The 17916-nt window shown below is 36.7% G+C and overlaps 1 protein-coding gene across 2 annotated transcripts in view; it reads left to right on the top strand.

Annotated features, from left to right (window-relative positions):
• STS (steroid sulfatase) overlaps positions 1 to 17916 on the top strand; it is a 122404-nt gene that overhangs the window by 102610 nt on the left and 1878 nt on the right. For both annotated transcript variants that reach the window (XM_048928534.1, XM_048928541.1), the window contains 2 exons: positions 1461 to 1828; positions 12599 to 12786. In XM_048928534.1, coding sequence (XP_048784491.1) covers positions 1461 to 1828; positions 12599 to 12628 — 398 coding nt within the window. In that variant the 3' untranslated portion in view covers positions 12629 to 12786. The remainder of the gene's footprint in view (positions 1 to 1460; positions 1829 to 12598; positions 12787 to 17916) is intronic.

The raw sequence follows: 17916 nt of genomic DNA, 5'->3' as shown, positions 1-17916 counted from the left end.
AATCTCTAATGGGCAGGGGTCAAGAGGATGGAGTCAGGCTCTGTTCAGTGGTGTGTAACAGCAGAACAAGGGACAGTGGGTACAATCTGGAAGAGTTCTACCTGAACATGAGAACAAAATTCTTTTTACTTCAAGGATGATAGAGCACAGGAACAGGCTGCCCAGACATTGTGGATTCTTCTTCTCTGGAGATAATCAAAACCCTCTTGGATGTTTTCCTGTGTAGGGAATCTACTTTAGCAGGGGGTTGGACTCAGTTATTCCCAGAGGTCCCTTCCAGTCCATAACAATCTATGTTTCTGAGTGGTTCTTTGAAAAAAAGTTTCAGCGATAGGGCATTAAGGAAAGTAAATAACTAATGACTGTGTATTTCAGGTGTCTGTATATGCTCTGATGGATAGGTAGTCAGGCATCATAGGTCTAAGCTGTTTACTATCCTACTTTTATTAAGAATGAAAAGCAGATTTTGACTCTAATTATTCCCTGGTTTATTTCTGGTGCATTCTTCCCCAGCTCGAGAGGATTGTGCACTTCCACTAAAATGCCTGTCCATTCCTGTCTGCGTGATCTATTTTGTGATGCTTGAGGAGAATAATAGCCATTTCTTGTTTATTCCTTCCCTGTTAAGTATTTTTAGGTTCTCCAGTCTTCTGTTCAAGATCATTTCTTGAAGGAAATGACTAATATTTGCTTGTTCTTAGTAAAGGAATTAATTCTTATCTTGAACAGTGAAAACACTGAATGAAGTTATTCTAGTGCATGCAGTTCAGTGTCTGTACACAGTGTATTAAGCAAAGTCAAAATTCCCTATCTGAAAGATGTTTGGTTCCCAGTTTACAAAGCAATGTCTCACCTAAAAATTGAACTACTGTAATAGTTATGTATTTTTGAAAAAGCATCTTGAAGCCTGAAACAGGATCTGTTACAGCAGTTCCTGTCATCACATTTGATAAAATGAGAACGTCTGTCTCAACATGTTTGCAAAGTAAGCATGTGGCAGTGTGATGGGTTAATACCACAAGGAGATTAAAGGAGAAAAAGATTAAAAAATGATATATTTTTTTTTTAAATTAGTGAAATGAGAATCATTCATAGTTCAGTGGTATCTGGATACGGTCAAATGGCAAAAGTACATTTTAATATATCTTGAGGAAGACAGTGTAATATCTTTGAAAATATTTAGCATTTCTTAGCATTGTTTACTTAAAAACATGAAGTTCTTTTAAGTCTTCTGTAATTTAGTTAAATTCTTCTAAGGGACTGAAGTGATCATCATTGTTTCATAAATTTGTGTAGCAAGAAAATCACCATGTTTTGCTTTTTCAGTATGTTGCAGTTCTTCTTTGTCAAATGTTGTATAGAGAGTTTGATTTATTGTGGTGTAAATTAGAGTTTCATAAGTTGAAAGGATTTTCATTTGGTCTTTTTATCATTGATTGTTTTGTATTTGGAAACTGCAGGTGAATCCGTCTGGAAAGTCTTTTTCTTCACTCCAAACTTCACTCCTGAGGATTCCAATGGTTGCTATGACTCTCATGTTTGCTTCTGCTATGGAAGTTTCATCACATACCATGATCCCCCACTGCTCTTCGATCTCTCCAGGGACCCTGAAGAGAAAGTCCCACTGACCCCAGAAACAGAGAGCCGGTTCTATGAAATTCTCAGTGTCATACAGCTAGCAGTAGATAACCACACCAGATCGCTTCAAGTTGTCTCTGACCAGCTGTCCTGGAACAATCTTGTCTGGAAGCCATGGCTACAGCTGTGTTGCTCATCCTTCTTTCAGTTTTGCTACTGTGACTATGACTCAGAAAACAGCCTGTCAGAGGTACATTCTGGATAAACTTCCTTGTTTTCCTTCTCAGAATAAGGAGAACGTCTAGGTAGCTTTAGAAGAACTTGTTATATAGGATATACTGTCTTTAGTACAATATTACAGTAGAATTTCAGAAAACATGCAATGAGAAGGAGCTTAAAAAACATCTTCTCTGACTTAATAATACAATAAATGGTATAAAACAGGTTTTGCTGCCCTTATCTACCAAAGCATACCTTTTCTAGAGATCATTTTTCACATCTCCAGCTTCAAAATTGTTCTTACACACTGAGGAATTTTCTTACTGTTTCTGTCAACTACAGCCACTTAAATGCACACTCAACAGTCCTTTTCAGTATTATCTACTGCCATTGGGACATTCTCCCAAAAATTAACAAATAGAGATATAATGGTGAAAAGGTTCGTGTAACTATAATTTGATAATTGATAAGTAAGGAACAGATTCAGCAAGTATCAGTGATATAAAATAGAATTATAAATTCTCATTGTTGGAAATAGAATTATAAATTGCTCATGTTGGAAAAAACCTTAATGATCATTGAGTCCAACAACAACCTAACCAAATTACCCTTAACCCTAACAGCCCTCTGCTAAATCATGTCCCTGAGCACAACATCCAAACAATTTTTAAACACATTCAGGGACAGTGACTCAACCATCTCCCTGGGGAGCCTATTCCAGTGCTTAACAACCCTTTCTGTAAAGAAGTGTTTCCCGATATCCAACCTAAACTTACCCTGGTGCAACTTAAGGCCATTTCCCCTCGTCCTGTCACCTGTCACCAGTGAGAAGAGACCAACACCAAATAAGAAACAGACTGCTAAGAATCTAATGTTGCATGTGCCATAAAAATATAGAGAGCTGTGTAGTGGGAAACCTTAGTCCACATTAAAATCGTGCTCTGTCACTAGCATCATGTTGCATGGCATCAGCCTTTGTTTGTGCATAGAATGGGTGCTTAAAATATGTACCATAACTCTCCTGGAAAACATGCAAGCCAAATTCATACTGTCTCACTTAACCCGCCATCAAAAACAGACAAATCAATAAATAACTGTTTAATCTCTGAGGTAGACAAACCCTGGCATTCATGACCCAAATGCTAAAATGAAATATTTGGTTCATGCTTAGTATCGGTGTTACAAATTTATACTATAATAAAAATATACTGTATATTTACCATACCTGTTCTTCCACTGATAAGTGAAGTGTGGCTGACAAATAAATAATATTTGTTCTTGCTTTAAATACTTTCGCTGTTATTTAAGCTCCTTGGATGGGATCTACCATTTTCTGAGAATAAACTTGGACTTGAACATTTACATTTTCTCAAAGCCAAATGCAACTGACTCTGAGTTCTCAGTAAGGCCTTGGGAAATCTACGATACTTCAGGGCTAATTTCTGTATCCATTTTTATCTTCATCTTATTCAGTCACATTTTCTGATCGCTCTGTAGCTGGGCGAACTATTTTCTTTGGCAGATTGTACCAGAGCAGAATATATCAGCAAAATACTAAGATGATTTGATGCTTGATAATAGAAGGTGACTTGCTTCTTATCAGAAAACACTAGTTAATTCCAACATTATGATGTATTACAATCTGTTTGGTGGTATTAGTGCAACACTAATGCAAAAGGGATCTCAGTTGATAATAATGCAATAGCTTCAGCAAGCAGACATTGAGGTTGTGACCCAGTTTTTGGGAGCTGCTGAAGCCTGTCATATAAAAATATATTGTGATATATGGTATATTTCTCTCTGTAAAATCTATTTTATTTGATTTTTCTCCTGCAATTTCCTGTCTTGGGAAATGTTGTACTCTTTCCTTGAAGTCCAATTTTTGATATTTCACCTTGTGTTTATGACTGTTTATCTTAAGTACGTGCTCTGTGACCTCTGTGTAGCAAAATCCTATGTGTGCTGATGAAGCTAGTCAGTTCAGTTCAGATATTTCCCCAATAGCCTCTCAAGACTGTTTATATTGTATCTGGAAGGCTGTCAGGTGGCTATTCATGCAGCATAATTCCCTCCTTGCTTTATTTAAACACTGAACGTACAAGATAAATTTAGTAAGAAAGATCCCTCTGGTTAAAATACAGATACTCCTCTGTAGTGTTCCCAACTGAATCTATGTATCCCAAATTCCTGGTCCCCATCTTCTAGCCAAAGTGCTCATTAATGCTGCTCCCTCCAATGCCTGCCCTTGTCAATGGTTTGTGGGCTGCTTTGGCCTCGTTCTGTGACTAGTAGTGTGGAGAGATTCGCAAATCCGCACCTCCGGAAAGGGGAAACAGGGACCTCAAATAATTAAAAACAGCGGCAACGACCTGAGGAGAAACAAACTGATTTACCAAATATGGTATCAGAATGCAAGATAACACACTATAATACAATATCATTAGAATTGAAGCTAATAAATCAAATATAATGAGAGAGTATCTGAAAAAATGTAGGCCTTACACTAATGCTGAAGCAATACATGTGGTCGGGATGAGCAGCAGGGAAGAGAGCCGAAGGAAAAAGGTCTTGTGTCATTGCCAAGGGTTATATCTCCTCTCTGAACGCAAAGTATTCTGGGGTATTTAGTTCTTCTCTTCTGAACAGGTGCCTGGACCTGGAGCATTAACTCTTTAAATCCCAGTGCACTCCATGATGTTGTGATATGGAATGCTGATAACCAAAATCATAAAACCATGACAGTCCTGCAGCTGGAAGGAGGTCCAACTGCCAGGGTGGAGGATGCACTCTTAGTTACCACAGCTCTCCTCTTTGCAGTTTTTGTAAGCAAATATTTCTGATGAATCATATGGGCAAAAATATATGTTGGGTAACTAGCTGAAACTCAGACAAGGCCTCATTGAATCTCTTTTGTTGCCACAGTTTCTAGGCTGTGACCTTTACAGGGACCTCAGTTTATATTGTTAAGGACATCCACACCTCACCTATTTTTCATCAGGAAGATGCTACGTTACTGTTATGTCTCTAGTTTCTGCAGGCTCAAGAATTGTTTTTCCTCTCAGCGTAGCAGCTGATCTGTGCTCCCTACTGAGATACCAAAAATGATTATTTTTCTTCTGCTCTGATTTTCTTCTTGAATGAGTAGACTTTCTTTTATACCCTCCTTGAGTTTTGGTGCCATCTCTCTGATCTCCTTTCTTAAAATCTTCAACCTCTCAAACACTTTTCCACTTATTTATTTGCCGTCGACTCCTCCAATTTGCTTGTCATGTTGACCACAGCAGATATTTTGCCTTGATCTATCAGTAAGTAAAAAGTGATCTTTGTGAAAATAACTGATTTTTAGAGCACCTCGACACAGCAAACCTTCTACTTATTTAACTTCCAGCCAGAATTAACTTTGAATTATAAAATCTAAGAAATAAAAGCACACCCAAGTTACCCTGAATAATAAAAGTTATTTCTTGTTTGTGCCACAAGCTTCATATTTACCAAAATTTAATTTAATATAGCTTTTAATATTTTGACAGAAGCAATAAAATCTGAACTCCATTTTTAAAATTATTCCTTCAAGAAAGATTCTTTTAAAAATAAGACAGTATTTTTTGTTGCAATGCTATTTCATTTAATGCCTAAAATAAACCTTCCCTTTGCTGAAAATGTATTATATCTTCCAGTATTGTACTTTCTGTTCTAGAGATAGCATGTCAGATCATGGTAATTAAAATACTCTTGTTTATCTGCAAAATAAAATGAGAAGCACAGTATACCATTTTTATTATGGCATTGCCTGATCTAATATGGAAAGTTTTGTTTTTCATAGCAAGTTACTCATAGGATATATGTGAATCACAATGTATTAGCAAGGAAGAAATAAGGAGAATGTGAAACTGTTTTACTTTGAGACTGGCTTTCAATCTATCATTTAACTATCATCTATATTGTAACATGGTGCCCGACAGTGGTATACATTAGTTTAAACTGGGAGTTCAGATTCAGAGGAAAGTGTATTTCTCTAGAGAGTTATTTAACAGTATTACATTGTAGTTTATCACAGAGTCCCTGTATGGCCCAGAGCAAGTCATTTAACTCTGTTTCTCAGCTCCTCATCTTTTCCTAAAGGATAACAGCTTCTCTGTAATTGCTAGGAATACTGAAAGAATAAGAAGTACTTACAGTAGTGAGTTGGTAAAGGTGCACTTTCTGGTCACCTTCTCTACAAGGCGTGCAATTTAAGAAATGGAAAAGTAGACTGTGTAAAGGTATCCTTAAACTTCAGACGCGCATGTAGGCTCTTTGCTCACTATTTAACACATGAGGGGTTGAGGCCTGGAGCAGAGAGAGCAGATGGCTAAAAACGATGCACGTAGAGAAGGATGTCAATCACTTATCTCTAATTATGTTTATTCTCAGTCTTTCCTTTTTTAGCAGACATAGGACACCACATGGAATTACTTTAATATTTCTCCCTTGTGGACTGGATGTCACAGGTTCCCAGCTCCTTAAAAACTTGTTCTGACTTGCCTTAAATTACTGTGAAAAAGAAAAAAGAAAAAAGAAAAAATACAGTCTTCCAGAGAGAGAGTCTTTTCAGTTCAATGAAATCCAACTGAAAGTTCAGAGAGATTGAAGTGGATATGGTCCATACCCTTCACAGCTCAGTAAGAATCAGCACTTGTCAGCAATAGCTTATCTAGCTTATCTCACATTGTAGTAATGTGAGATCTGGGTGTTCAAATGTGTGGACAATATAGAAGAATTTAACATAAGATGTCATCCAACATAGGAAAACAATTGAGAAAGAAATAAAAAGAGAGCAAGCATAGCTGCAGGAATGCAATGTTCTAATGCCATGTATGATAGCACACCTTACACTGCCTTTTTACTTCCTTATACTGATCAAATGGGAGAGTGCAATTGCTAAAGCATTTAATACATTGGTTGCACATTTTACAGCTGTTGCCATTAGGGGACATGTATTGAAGCTTTCTTTTATTAACTCTAATTAGGACATGCTAATTCTGTACATAAGACAGACGTTTGCTTTTTGTTGTTGTTGTTGTTTTGTTTTGTTTCTCTTTCCTCTGGCCTTACCTGTACACTGTCAGAAATATGCTTTGAGGAGCTCACTTTCAGGAGTACTCATCTTGGATGAGTACAGTGCAGGCAGAGAGGCTGGCTGTGTGTGCAGGAGGAACCTGGCATAACAGAACTCTGCCGGGAAGCAAATGTCCTTCTAGCGATTTCTCCAATCTGAAGACGGAGTCCTACTGGTTGCAAGTGAATTTGAGTCCATCAGGAACTGTGAGCAAGCAAAAGGAATGAGGATGCATTTGCGGCCAGCTGGTCCCTGTTGTGCCAGCCTCCCAAATGAAAACTTGCTGGAGGCCCATGGGTATGCACGATCCCATGCTCCTCCTTAGTCATCATTCAGGAGGTGATATCTTAATCTGAAACTTTGGGGTGTGAGGGAGCAGCAGTCATACTTTCAGTTCCTGGAAAGGGCGGAAGACCAGAGCCAGACTCTGGGTCCTTCCTGCCTCACTGGCTGCTACAACTGCAGGTAACTCAAGGAATGCTAAGAACACCAATAGGCCACATGGCTTTTCCAAATCATTCTGGTATTCTCAATTGTTTTTATTTACATTGAAAGCAACAAAAATCTTCCTAGAACTTCCCCTGCATAGCAAATAAGGGATGTTACAAGATGTTCTTGAGACTATCTACAGCAGCTATAGTCTGCCAGCTCAGCACTCAGAGTAATGAGCGTGCACCAACAAAAGCTTCAGTCACTGAAGTTTTTCTGTGCTCATGGAAAGAACTGAATTCCAGCCTCCCACTGAAGCTTGCACTACACTAGCTTGTTCAATTATCTTATGGCCATATCTTTAATTTTAGTTAAAGTTATCATACAGTGCAGACCTTGAGTGATCTATGTTGTAGTGCTTATACAGCATCCACTGAACACTTGGGAAGCATTTATTTAATATTAATCATGCCAGTCTCCCTGGGTAGAGAAATATGAGTCTTATCTATAAAAGATTTGTGCCATAGGTTTTTCCCTTTAAAAGGAAAAGTGTATTTGAAATGCTTATATGCCCAACTCAGTTACAAAAATAACCCATCCAACAATATTTTTTCTATGGTTGTCAACTAATAAAGCTTTTTTATATGGATAATATTTTATTGAACTTGATTTATGTGAAAAAGATTGTGAAGTACTTGAAATTATAAGGCAGAACTCTTCATTTTGACAAGAGAATTTCATATGAATTTGCTCTGTGTAACACTATTTATCACAAAAAATTAGAGACAAAGCATCTCAAAAGCCTTAGAAACTCAGGTTGGGCGTAAGAGAATATCTTCAGTTCACTATGATCATTGTTGCTCTCAAATGAAAGCAAGTACTGAAGGAAACCAAAAAGAACTTTTAAAAATGACTTGCCTGTCACAGTAATAAAAAAGATTACAAGAAGGTTGTACCATGTGTGAAAAAAATAAACAATTTATCTTTTGCACAATGCCATCTCATCAAATGAATAAAGTAATTTGATTTAGAAAAGTGTTCTGATTGATCTGCAGTTACCAATCTTATGTGATCATATGCAATGCATTGGGAAGCAGTTCATTAATGCTACCATTAAGATATCTTAATCTTAATGTTTAATGTTAATGTTTAATCTCCAGAGATATTGTTAGAATAGGAATTTTAGATCCTGATACCTCAGTGTCTGATATATATAAGAAACACATTCATTCAGAGGCATCTTATCTCTCTCTAGGCTTTTTAAAAACAGATTACACAGCAAAAGAATTTGCTTGGGGCTGCATCCTTCTCTCCAATGATACTTAATAAAAATAAGGGGAAATCTTGCTTGATGCCAAGTTTTATGCCACTGAATGACAAGTGTCTTTCAGCAAAATTTGGCAGTGAGAGGCCATCCCTAGCAGCTAGATGGCATTCTGCCCTTTCTGGAAATTAATGACAATGAAGTGTTTAGCTAGAATTCAAGCAGTGACATTAATGAGCACTATGTGAAAGCTGCAGGTTAACAATTGTGCCTACCAGTTTCTAAGCACTCAGTACCAGGCTACATAAATGCATGTCATGTTCACACATTAAGCCTGGGCTCAGTCTTAAATCTTTCTTGGGTTTCTCCATTTTGTCCAGACCAGTATTGGGGAATACAGTTCAATTTAAAAAATCTTGCTTGGCAGATTTTTTAAGACTGATTTGTAGAGGTAAACCTTTTCTTTGTGTGAAGGGAGGTTGTTACACAGTTTGATGTGACTGTTCATTAAAATCTAGATAATGGCCTTAACCTGTGAAGGCCAGAGTCTATATCATAATGGATAAATATCTTGATTTTACAGTGCAACAACCTCCTTTCATGGAAAGAAGAGGTTTTCATCCACTAAATTGTCTTAGGTAAAGCTGCAGATAGATAGAAATGCTGTAAGAGACTTCTGAGGAACTGTGCTTAACTGTTGCCACAGTTCCTCATATGTGCTAAAAACATTGCAAACTCAAACTGAATTTTGCTAACAGTTGAAATCTTGCCACACCTAACCCTTTGTCAGTTATTGTAGAGAGGCACTTGCCCTCTACCATAAGCTGTGGCTCCTTTTATACAACTGATTCTCAGGGTACAAACCTTTAGATTTTCCAAAAGGAACTTTTGTAACAGTTACAGTAGCCTGAGAAAGCTGGAAGAATAGATAATTTGGAAAGAGGTAAACAACAGGTTGTGGAATATATTCATAAAATGAGGTCTTGAGTATGCTTCCCATCTCTGACATAAATTATGGGCCCCAGACAGTTTCATTCCAGCATGTCTAGCCTCACGGTGATGTGGGAGAAAGTATGGAATCAATAGCTAAAAATGGACCAGCAATGATGCCATGCCTAATTGAAAAAATAACAAAAAAACCAAACCAAAACAAAACAAAATTATTATTATTAATAATAATAATAATAAAAAGACTGTGGATTTCACCAGAGAATGTATCAGCAAGATTGGAGGAGACACACAAATTATCAGGAGAATGAGGGATGAGCTCAAGACTGGTGAAGGCATACAGACTGGGAGTGAAGAATATCACCCATCTTTCTGTTAATACTGTGCCAATGGGTAGCAAACAATCATAAATGCAGGGAATCAAGAAGAGGATAATACTCCCTAGAGGTAAGGACACTTGGTTAGGTGGTGTTGACAGCCTTTCTACAAAACTTCAAGACTGATTAAATATTTTTAATCACATGAAGTACACAGATCACCTTTAGAGCAGAAAGAGACATACCTTAGGGCTACGAAGTCACTTTACCTTACTTGTTCCCTGATCTGATGAATCTAGGATCCTCTCCTACAGAGTAGCAAGGCTTGCATAGGAAAGGCTGAAGTTATGTGTATCTCCTTTCCCACCCTCTTTTCACACCCAGATAGCTGCTTTGTTTATATTTCACATCTTATCTAGGAAAGAGTCCAGGAAGGAAGACTCAGAGGAATGATCTCTTTTACTTGATGTCAGAATTTGCAGGAAATCTGTGCTTGTGCAGGAAAAATCTCATCTTTGCATTATCAAGTATTCTTTGAAAATAGGGTCAGAGTCCACAGATACTGTGGGAAAATGTATTTCCATAAGGATTCAGAAGTCAGTATAGGTAGAAATATAGTTCCAGGTCTCATGTTTATCTTACTTATTTTTGTATGCTCACAGTGAATATAGCTAGAGCTGAGCTAGCTTCCATTTCTTCCTAGGAAAGAGGAATGCAAGGTATGTCTACTGTAACTTATATGACTACTCTCAGATGAGATTAATTATGCCTAAGAATAATTCTTCATTGCTTTTCCATTTATTAAAAAAAAAAAAAAAAAAAAAAAAAGAAAGAGAGGAAGAAGAAGAAGAAGAAGCATGAAATAACCAGCAAAACCTGCATAAACTTCAATACATTTCTGTTTAGGCAGCTGAATCTCACTTCAGTCTCTTTAAAATCTTACCATAAAGTAAGAATGATTTCAAGGTTGTTCAAAGGAGGTTTTTCACGATCAGAATTTGGCAATAAATAAATGCCAAAAGCTTCTTTTATCCCTTGCTTACTTGTTCGTAGGTTTACTTCTACTTGATTGTTCATTCGATTTTTCATCTGATTTTCAGTTCTTTTTAGTCTCCACCATGCTATGCAAATCAGTGAAGAAAGATACTAATGAAATTATTTAAAAGAAGTGTCATCATTATACAGGTCAAGCAATTTGTTTTTAAGGTCATATTAATCATTTTGTGTGCCAGCATTTTAATTATTGTACAAGGAGGAGATATTTTTAATTACAATAGAGTTTTGCCAACAGTAAATTAAGATCTTTTCCAATTTATATTTTCTTACATTTTCTGTTAACATCAATTATAATTTTGTTGAATGGGCTGGACTTGAAGAATACTGCTGAAGTTCTGGAAAAAGTAATGACATTTAATATGCAGCAGTCAATCTCTAATATAGTGTGTGCATATCTGTGGTGTTAAAAGAGCTCACACTTTTACCTTCTGTCTTCCATCTTCTAGTATCTTCAGAAATACTTACTTGCCAAGCAAATAAATAAAGTGCTTGAATTATGCATGCAAAATTATTTTAGGTCTCCATCTGCTAAGTATTTTTTCCAATTTGTTTCTAAAGTTACAAATGTTTAGCCTGAATTATATTGGATATAAAGCTAGTTACAATGCCTTAATGGATAAAATTTCTTAATAATCTGTACTATCACAAGACTGAGTACATATCCAGTATGATTATGACAGAAAGTTTCTAGTTGAGCAAGATATTTGAAGATGTGCTTCCAGTTTTACTCTTTACCATTCCACTGTACTCAGAAGCTTTGCTGAGTGAGATTCTTCACCAAGAGAAGATGCACACACTGATTTGTGCATAACTTTTCATTCCTGACTGTCTTGATATCTTTAATTTACTTCAAAATTCACAAGCTGTATATGGTTTAAGTGGTAGGTGTTTCCAGCCTTTCCCTTTCCATAGTTTCAGGTTTTGTCTGCATGGTATTTAAATCTAGCTTCCAGTCTTTCTCTTTGTTGGAAATATAATAAAAGCTAATATTTTTTACTGAGTTCAACAGCCAATTCCTTCTGTTACTAGGATACTATTTACCATAACGATCATGATGTAGAATGTACCGGCTAAAAATAAAAAATAACAGAACAATGAAAGGTTTTCATAAAGGATAAATCCAATGGCACTGAAGGCCAAATGCTATCCAGCTATAAAATAAACTTTTTTGCATGGGTCACAAGAAGTACCACTGAAGCTGTTAAATTCCACTGTTAAAAATTGAGGAAAACAAATATTTAAATGAGAGCTGAAAAGCATTTTTCATGCAGAGTTTGAAACTAGTTTGAAAGAGCATTAGCTACTTTCACATTGGCTTATGGCTCCATAGAAATAAAATACTGCTGGCAGGACAGGAAATAAGCTAAATGATAGAGAAACTAATGCAGAAATCAGATACATAAATTAGATAAGTAACTAGAAAGAGACAAAAAAACCATATGCCAGCTCTTCCAACCTTCATAAGCAAATTCTAAAGCAGAATAAGAAAGTGTTTACAATTATAGCTGTGTGTTGTGCGGTAGAGAAAAATATTTCTCTTTGAAATAAATATAGAAAGATAGCTGCCTATAGTCTTAAACTTGGATAGGAAATGATCTGTAAAATTTAGAGATCTATGAGATATCTATGAACGACTACTTCTCATGTACATCTTTAGTTCAGATTTTTTTTTTTTTTTTTTTTTTTCAGGTTGCTAGTGGAAGGTCATTCTTGTGTTAATTCTAAGCAACAAGGTTAAACAAATAGATTCCCCCACACTCAGATGTGCTGAAACAGAAGATCTCAGGGGTAGTTTCAGAAAAATTCACAATCAGTCTTGAAGTCCCCCTGGATTCTGGGACAAGGGACAACTTCCATGGTCATCAAGAACATCTATGGTAAGTCTTTGACCATTCCTTAAATAAAATGAAAGAAATGTTTAAATTTGATTTCATCAAACTATGGTGGTCAGTATTATAATAGGCTAATAATATTATAATAGACAAACAAAATACATTTGGGGGCAGATACATCTTAATTTAATAGAGTTGATGATTGAGATGAAGAAAGTATTCATTACTTCACCTACATGAACAATATTTTATGTTTGGATCAGTGGCTATTTGAATTTTCTTCTATATTTATCTGAATGGAAGACATTAACAGTAACAGATTCAGATTTTATGAACTCACTGCTCTGATCTAGGACTGAAAATACAATAGATGCATCTTTTTGTAATTTTGTTTAAAAAAACATCTGTGCTTAGGGACACAGACTTTTGTCTTGATAAGAATATCTAAGTCACTAAGTCCATTTTCTGATTTATCCCCCCCTCTTTAACCTTGCTCTTTGTTTACTTTCATTCCAACACAACATCATGACCCTAAGCACCTTTGAAAAATGTAATTTGTTAATATTCTGAAGACTACTAAAAAGGAACTTCTGAAGAGAATAGCAAATAATTTTGCTTAGCAACATAAATTAACCATTGTTTGGTTCTGTGCTATAAAAGTTGAATGGTAAAACAGTAGTCAGGTTAGGTCACTAAAAAAATCTAATTCTGTTATTCCTCAATTATGCTGATATCTAAGTACAGCTCTAACCAAAAATGAGGTACATTAACAAAGTATCTGACATACACAACACATACATAACATTTTTTCTCAGGAATACTATAAGCATACACTGAACTCCATTTTTATGAATTATTGTCACTGTAGCTACTATAGAGCACAGACAAGTGATGAGACACAATATATCCAAGAAGTAATAGATCCAAAGGAAGATGCACATTTTCTTTGACAGAAACAAAAGATAACTGTCTCACTTAATGTTTGTTCCAGTATCTAACAGTTCTTAATAAAAGGATGGACATATATAGATAAGAAAGGGATATTCCATAAGGCAAGAACAAATGCAGGTATTTCTTAACCTTCACTGTGGGAATCTTTTTTGGAATGTAAAATAGTGGAAAAAGTTCAGAGTTTAAGCAGCATACTCTCCATTCTTATGCATTATTAACTGTTTTTAAAAAAGTAGCATGTACATGTCAACATCTATTAGAACAATTGAAGCATGTTAATCTGTTTAAGGACTGTCATATCATGAAGCCTACCCAAAGCAACTGATTGTTTAGAAGAGATAATATGCAATTTTTAGTGGGCTGTTTACAAGTTCCACTAATCATCTTAGATGAGAATCATGCCTGATGATTACATCCCCCAACAATGGTTATTTTGTCCACATTTCAATATTCATTTGCTTTTTATTATTCCTAATAGAAATTAATTGGAATAAATGTGTGTCAAACAGTTTAGAAGTCAATAACCTGATTTTTGCTGAACAATTAATTTCAGTTTCACAGAAATGTCTCTCCATATTTTTCACCTGGTTTTGCCCCGTGGTCTCATTTTGCAATGTATGAAAGTCATTATCTGCCTATATACCCTGGTTGTAAAAGGCTAAAGTACAGCAAAAATAATTTATTCGAATTTTAGGAAAAAAAAAAAGAAAGTCATAAACATGATAGTTGTTAAGATGTAAATGGTTTATAACTCACCAATTAACAGCTACATTCCACTGAATATGTTGAGCACACTGTGTGTGGTATGAAGATACGGTGATTTGAAAAGTAGTTACAATGCTTACAGAAAATACATTTTCAGTTAACCACATGGCCCATAGGACTTAGTCTAGTATTAGATATAGGACTCCTAAGTCCTTATCAGCAGGGCTGCTAGCAAGGATTACTTCTCCCAGTCTGTATACATATTTGGGATTACCCCAATCTAAGTGCAACACCTTGCACTTTGCTTTGTTGAACCTCATTAGGTTCACAAGAGCCCACCTTTCTAGTTTATTAAGGTCCCTCTGGGTGGCATCCCTTCCTTCTGCTGTATTAACTGTATTGCTCAGCTTGGTGTCATGAGCAAACTTGCTGTGCATGCACTCAATCCTATCATCTACGTCACTGATAAAGATGGTAAAGAGTATCAGTCCCAAAATGGACCCCAGAGGGACACCACTTGTTACCGACCTCCACCTGTACGCAGAGCCACTTACCCCAACACTCTGGCTGCAACTTTCCAACTAATTCCTTATCCACCAAATAGTCCACCCTTCAAATCCACGTATCTCCAATTGAGAGATAAGGACGTGGTGAGGGACTATGTAAAAGGCCTTCTAGAGGTTCAGGTAGATGACATCACTTACCTTCCCTTTGTCCACTGATGCCATCTTTCCATATAGAAGACCATCAGATTGGTCAGGCATGACCTTTCCTTGGTGAAGCCATGCTGGCTGTCTCAGATCACTCACTTGTCCCTCATGTGTCTTAACATGTCTTCCAGGAGGTTCTGTTCCATGATCTTCCCAGGCACTAAGGTGAGAATCACTGACCTATAGTTCCCCAGGTCCTCCTTCCTCCATTTCTGGTAAGTGTGAGCGATGTTTTCCTTTTTCCAGTCCCCAGGAACTTTGCCCAATAGTCATGATTTTTCAAATATGATGGGGAGCATCTTGGCCACCACATCAGAAAGCTCCCTTAGGACCCTGGGATGCATATCATCTGGCCTTGTGGACTTGTACACATTCAGCATTGTGAGGCAGTCTCAGACTTGTTCTGCCCTTACAGTGAAGGGGAGTTTGTTTCCCCCGTTCCTATCTGAGGTTCAGATCCAGGGATGCAAGGTCCATGGATGTGAGAATCCTGGCTGCCAGTGAAGTCTGAGGCAAAGAACTCTCTGAGTACCTCAGACTTCTGCTGCAGCCAGTTATCCTTTCCCATTTAGCAGAGGAGTTACATTCTCTGGCCTGTTTCTTCTGATTTTTGTACCTATGGGAAACCCATCTTGTTGTTTTTAACATCCCTCACCAAGCACACAAGTTCTGTGCCTTGGCATTTCTAATCCCATCTCTGCAAGTCCAGACATCATCGCTGCATTCTTCCCAGGTGATACACCCTTGCTTCCACTGTCTGTCCTTGCCCTTCTTTTCCTTCATTTTGACCAACAGGCCTTGCCAAACCAAGCCTGTTTCCTGCCTTTCCTGCCTGCTTTCTTATTCTGAGAGATGGAGAGCTCTTGCACTCTCAGAAAGGCATCCTTAAAGGGAACCAGCTTTGTTCCACTCCTTTGTCTCTAAGGACATCTTCACAGAAGATCTCATTCAACAATTCCTTAAACAACATAAGGTTTGCCCTTACTGCATTTATAATGATATGAGTAACACCAGTGGTGAAGCATGCACAGACTATTGCAAAGGAATGTGCTGGACAAGGATTACAGTTCTGCTCATCCATTTCCTTCTTCCAGCAGTCATCTCACTAAAAGTTACTGCAGCAGCTGGCAGAAACATTTAGTCATATGATGGTGTTCTCAAAATATTTAGCTGGGTCTACAAACCTGATCATTCAAATGCAGTAATTATTTGAGTATGATAAATGTAGATGTACTTTTTTTTTTTTTTTTTTCCCCAGAGAATCTTAACATTTTTCTAAGGACTAATACAGAACCAGTTTCCAGTTTGCATCTCCCATATTCAGACTCTTGTCCAGCCATGAACAATGCAGATAATTGATGCATCTTGAGGTGAAGAGCTTTTCTGTCATTGTCACTTTGATTGAACAAACAAGATTCCTAAGTGCAGTATAAGAAAGGACTCTCAGCTTTCAAAGAAAAGTGCAAAGAGGATGTGAGAATGGTGTGACAGAAAAGTTTTTTTCCTTTAAAAAAAAAAAAATCAGTGCATTTTTTTTCCTTTTATACTATAGCAATTTTCTTCATTTTCATCATCAACAAGAAGCAGCTTTTTCTAAGGAAGAGATGAAAACCATTACCAACTTTAAGAATTGATTAACAGGAGATATTCAGGTGGAAAGTTAGGGAAGGATATGAATGAGTTTCAGGAGGAAAATTTAATCACTGCTTCAGAAGATACACCTGTGCAATTAAATGAACCAGTAGCTAATCCCTCCTAGCTGGTAGATGTCCCTTACAAAACACCCTGAAAGTAGCATTTCTTTCCTTTCCTGTATGCTGTGATTAGATGAAACATTGCTGAAGTCACAGCTATATAGCAACATTGATTAATTTGAAATTTGTTGTTATACTATATCACTTAAAAAATATGCCTCAGATCTGAGAGTAGGAAGGTAGGAAAGGAAATGTGGAAGATACAAAGGATTTGTGCAGGAATAGATCTGGATAGATACTGCTAGAGAGGCAGCAAACAAGGTGAGTAAGAAGAGCTGCTAACAAAAATGTTGAAGATAAGAGGGAAGAAAGACCTGAATATATAATGAAAACATCAGAATAAAACAGAAAATACAGCAGAGAAACAAAATCATAATATTAACAGGCATATTTTTTCCAATAGAAGGCAGTCATATTTCAGTCCTAAAAAAAGTGGAATTAATATTTCTATCAGTCCTTTGAATTCAACTTATTTATAAATAAACTTGGACTACGTGGTTTCCCTAGTTGCATTAGCTTTTCATCATTCAAGCCTATATATAATGAAAATACTCATGTTCATAATGAATGCATTCAAGGAGAGCCAGCCACCAAGTTGCAACACTAAGAAATTTGGAGAAAATACTTCAGAGCTTTCCATACAGTTGAGTTTGTCTAATGAAAAAATAATCTGAGAAACTATTCTCATGAATTTAAGCTAACCTACTGTTAGGAGTCCTTTAAAAACAGGTTACAGAAACCACTGTGCATTGCTGCCTGTTCAACCACATTGTTCTCATCTTTTCCTCTGTGTCCTTGGATCAGCAAGATTAAATAACACTGACAGTTAAAAAGCCTTGGTTTAACTTGCATAGATATATCTGGAGATCCATGCCAGATTTGAGTTCATTTAAGGTGCTGCTTGACAACCTGATCCTTTGAACTCAATCTGTACTTGGTCTTGCACCTCTACGTTGCTATGGCTCCCAGATAAAATAATGTAGCTATTTTACCCTAAAGACACACTAACAGCTACATATTCCAAAGAGGTCTCCTCTTAAATGTACCTTCTGGTA

Source organism: Lagopus muta, chromosome 1 (genome assembly GCF_023343835.1).
Source record: "Lagopus muta isolate bLagMut1 chromosome 1, bLagMut1 primary, whole genome shotgun sequence".
NCBI classification, from domain to species: Eukaryota; Metazoa; Chordata; class Aves; order Galliformes; family Phasianidae; genus Lagopus; species Lagopus muta.
The sequence above is the reverse complement of the archived record's forward strand: the minus strand, read 5'-3'. Positions and strand labels throughout refer to the sequence as shown.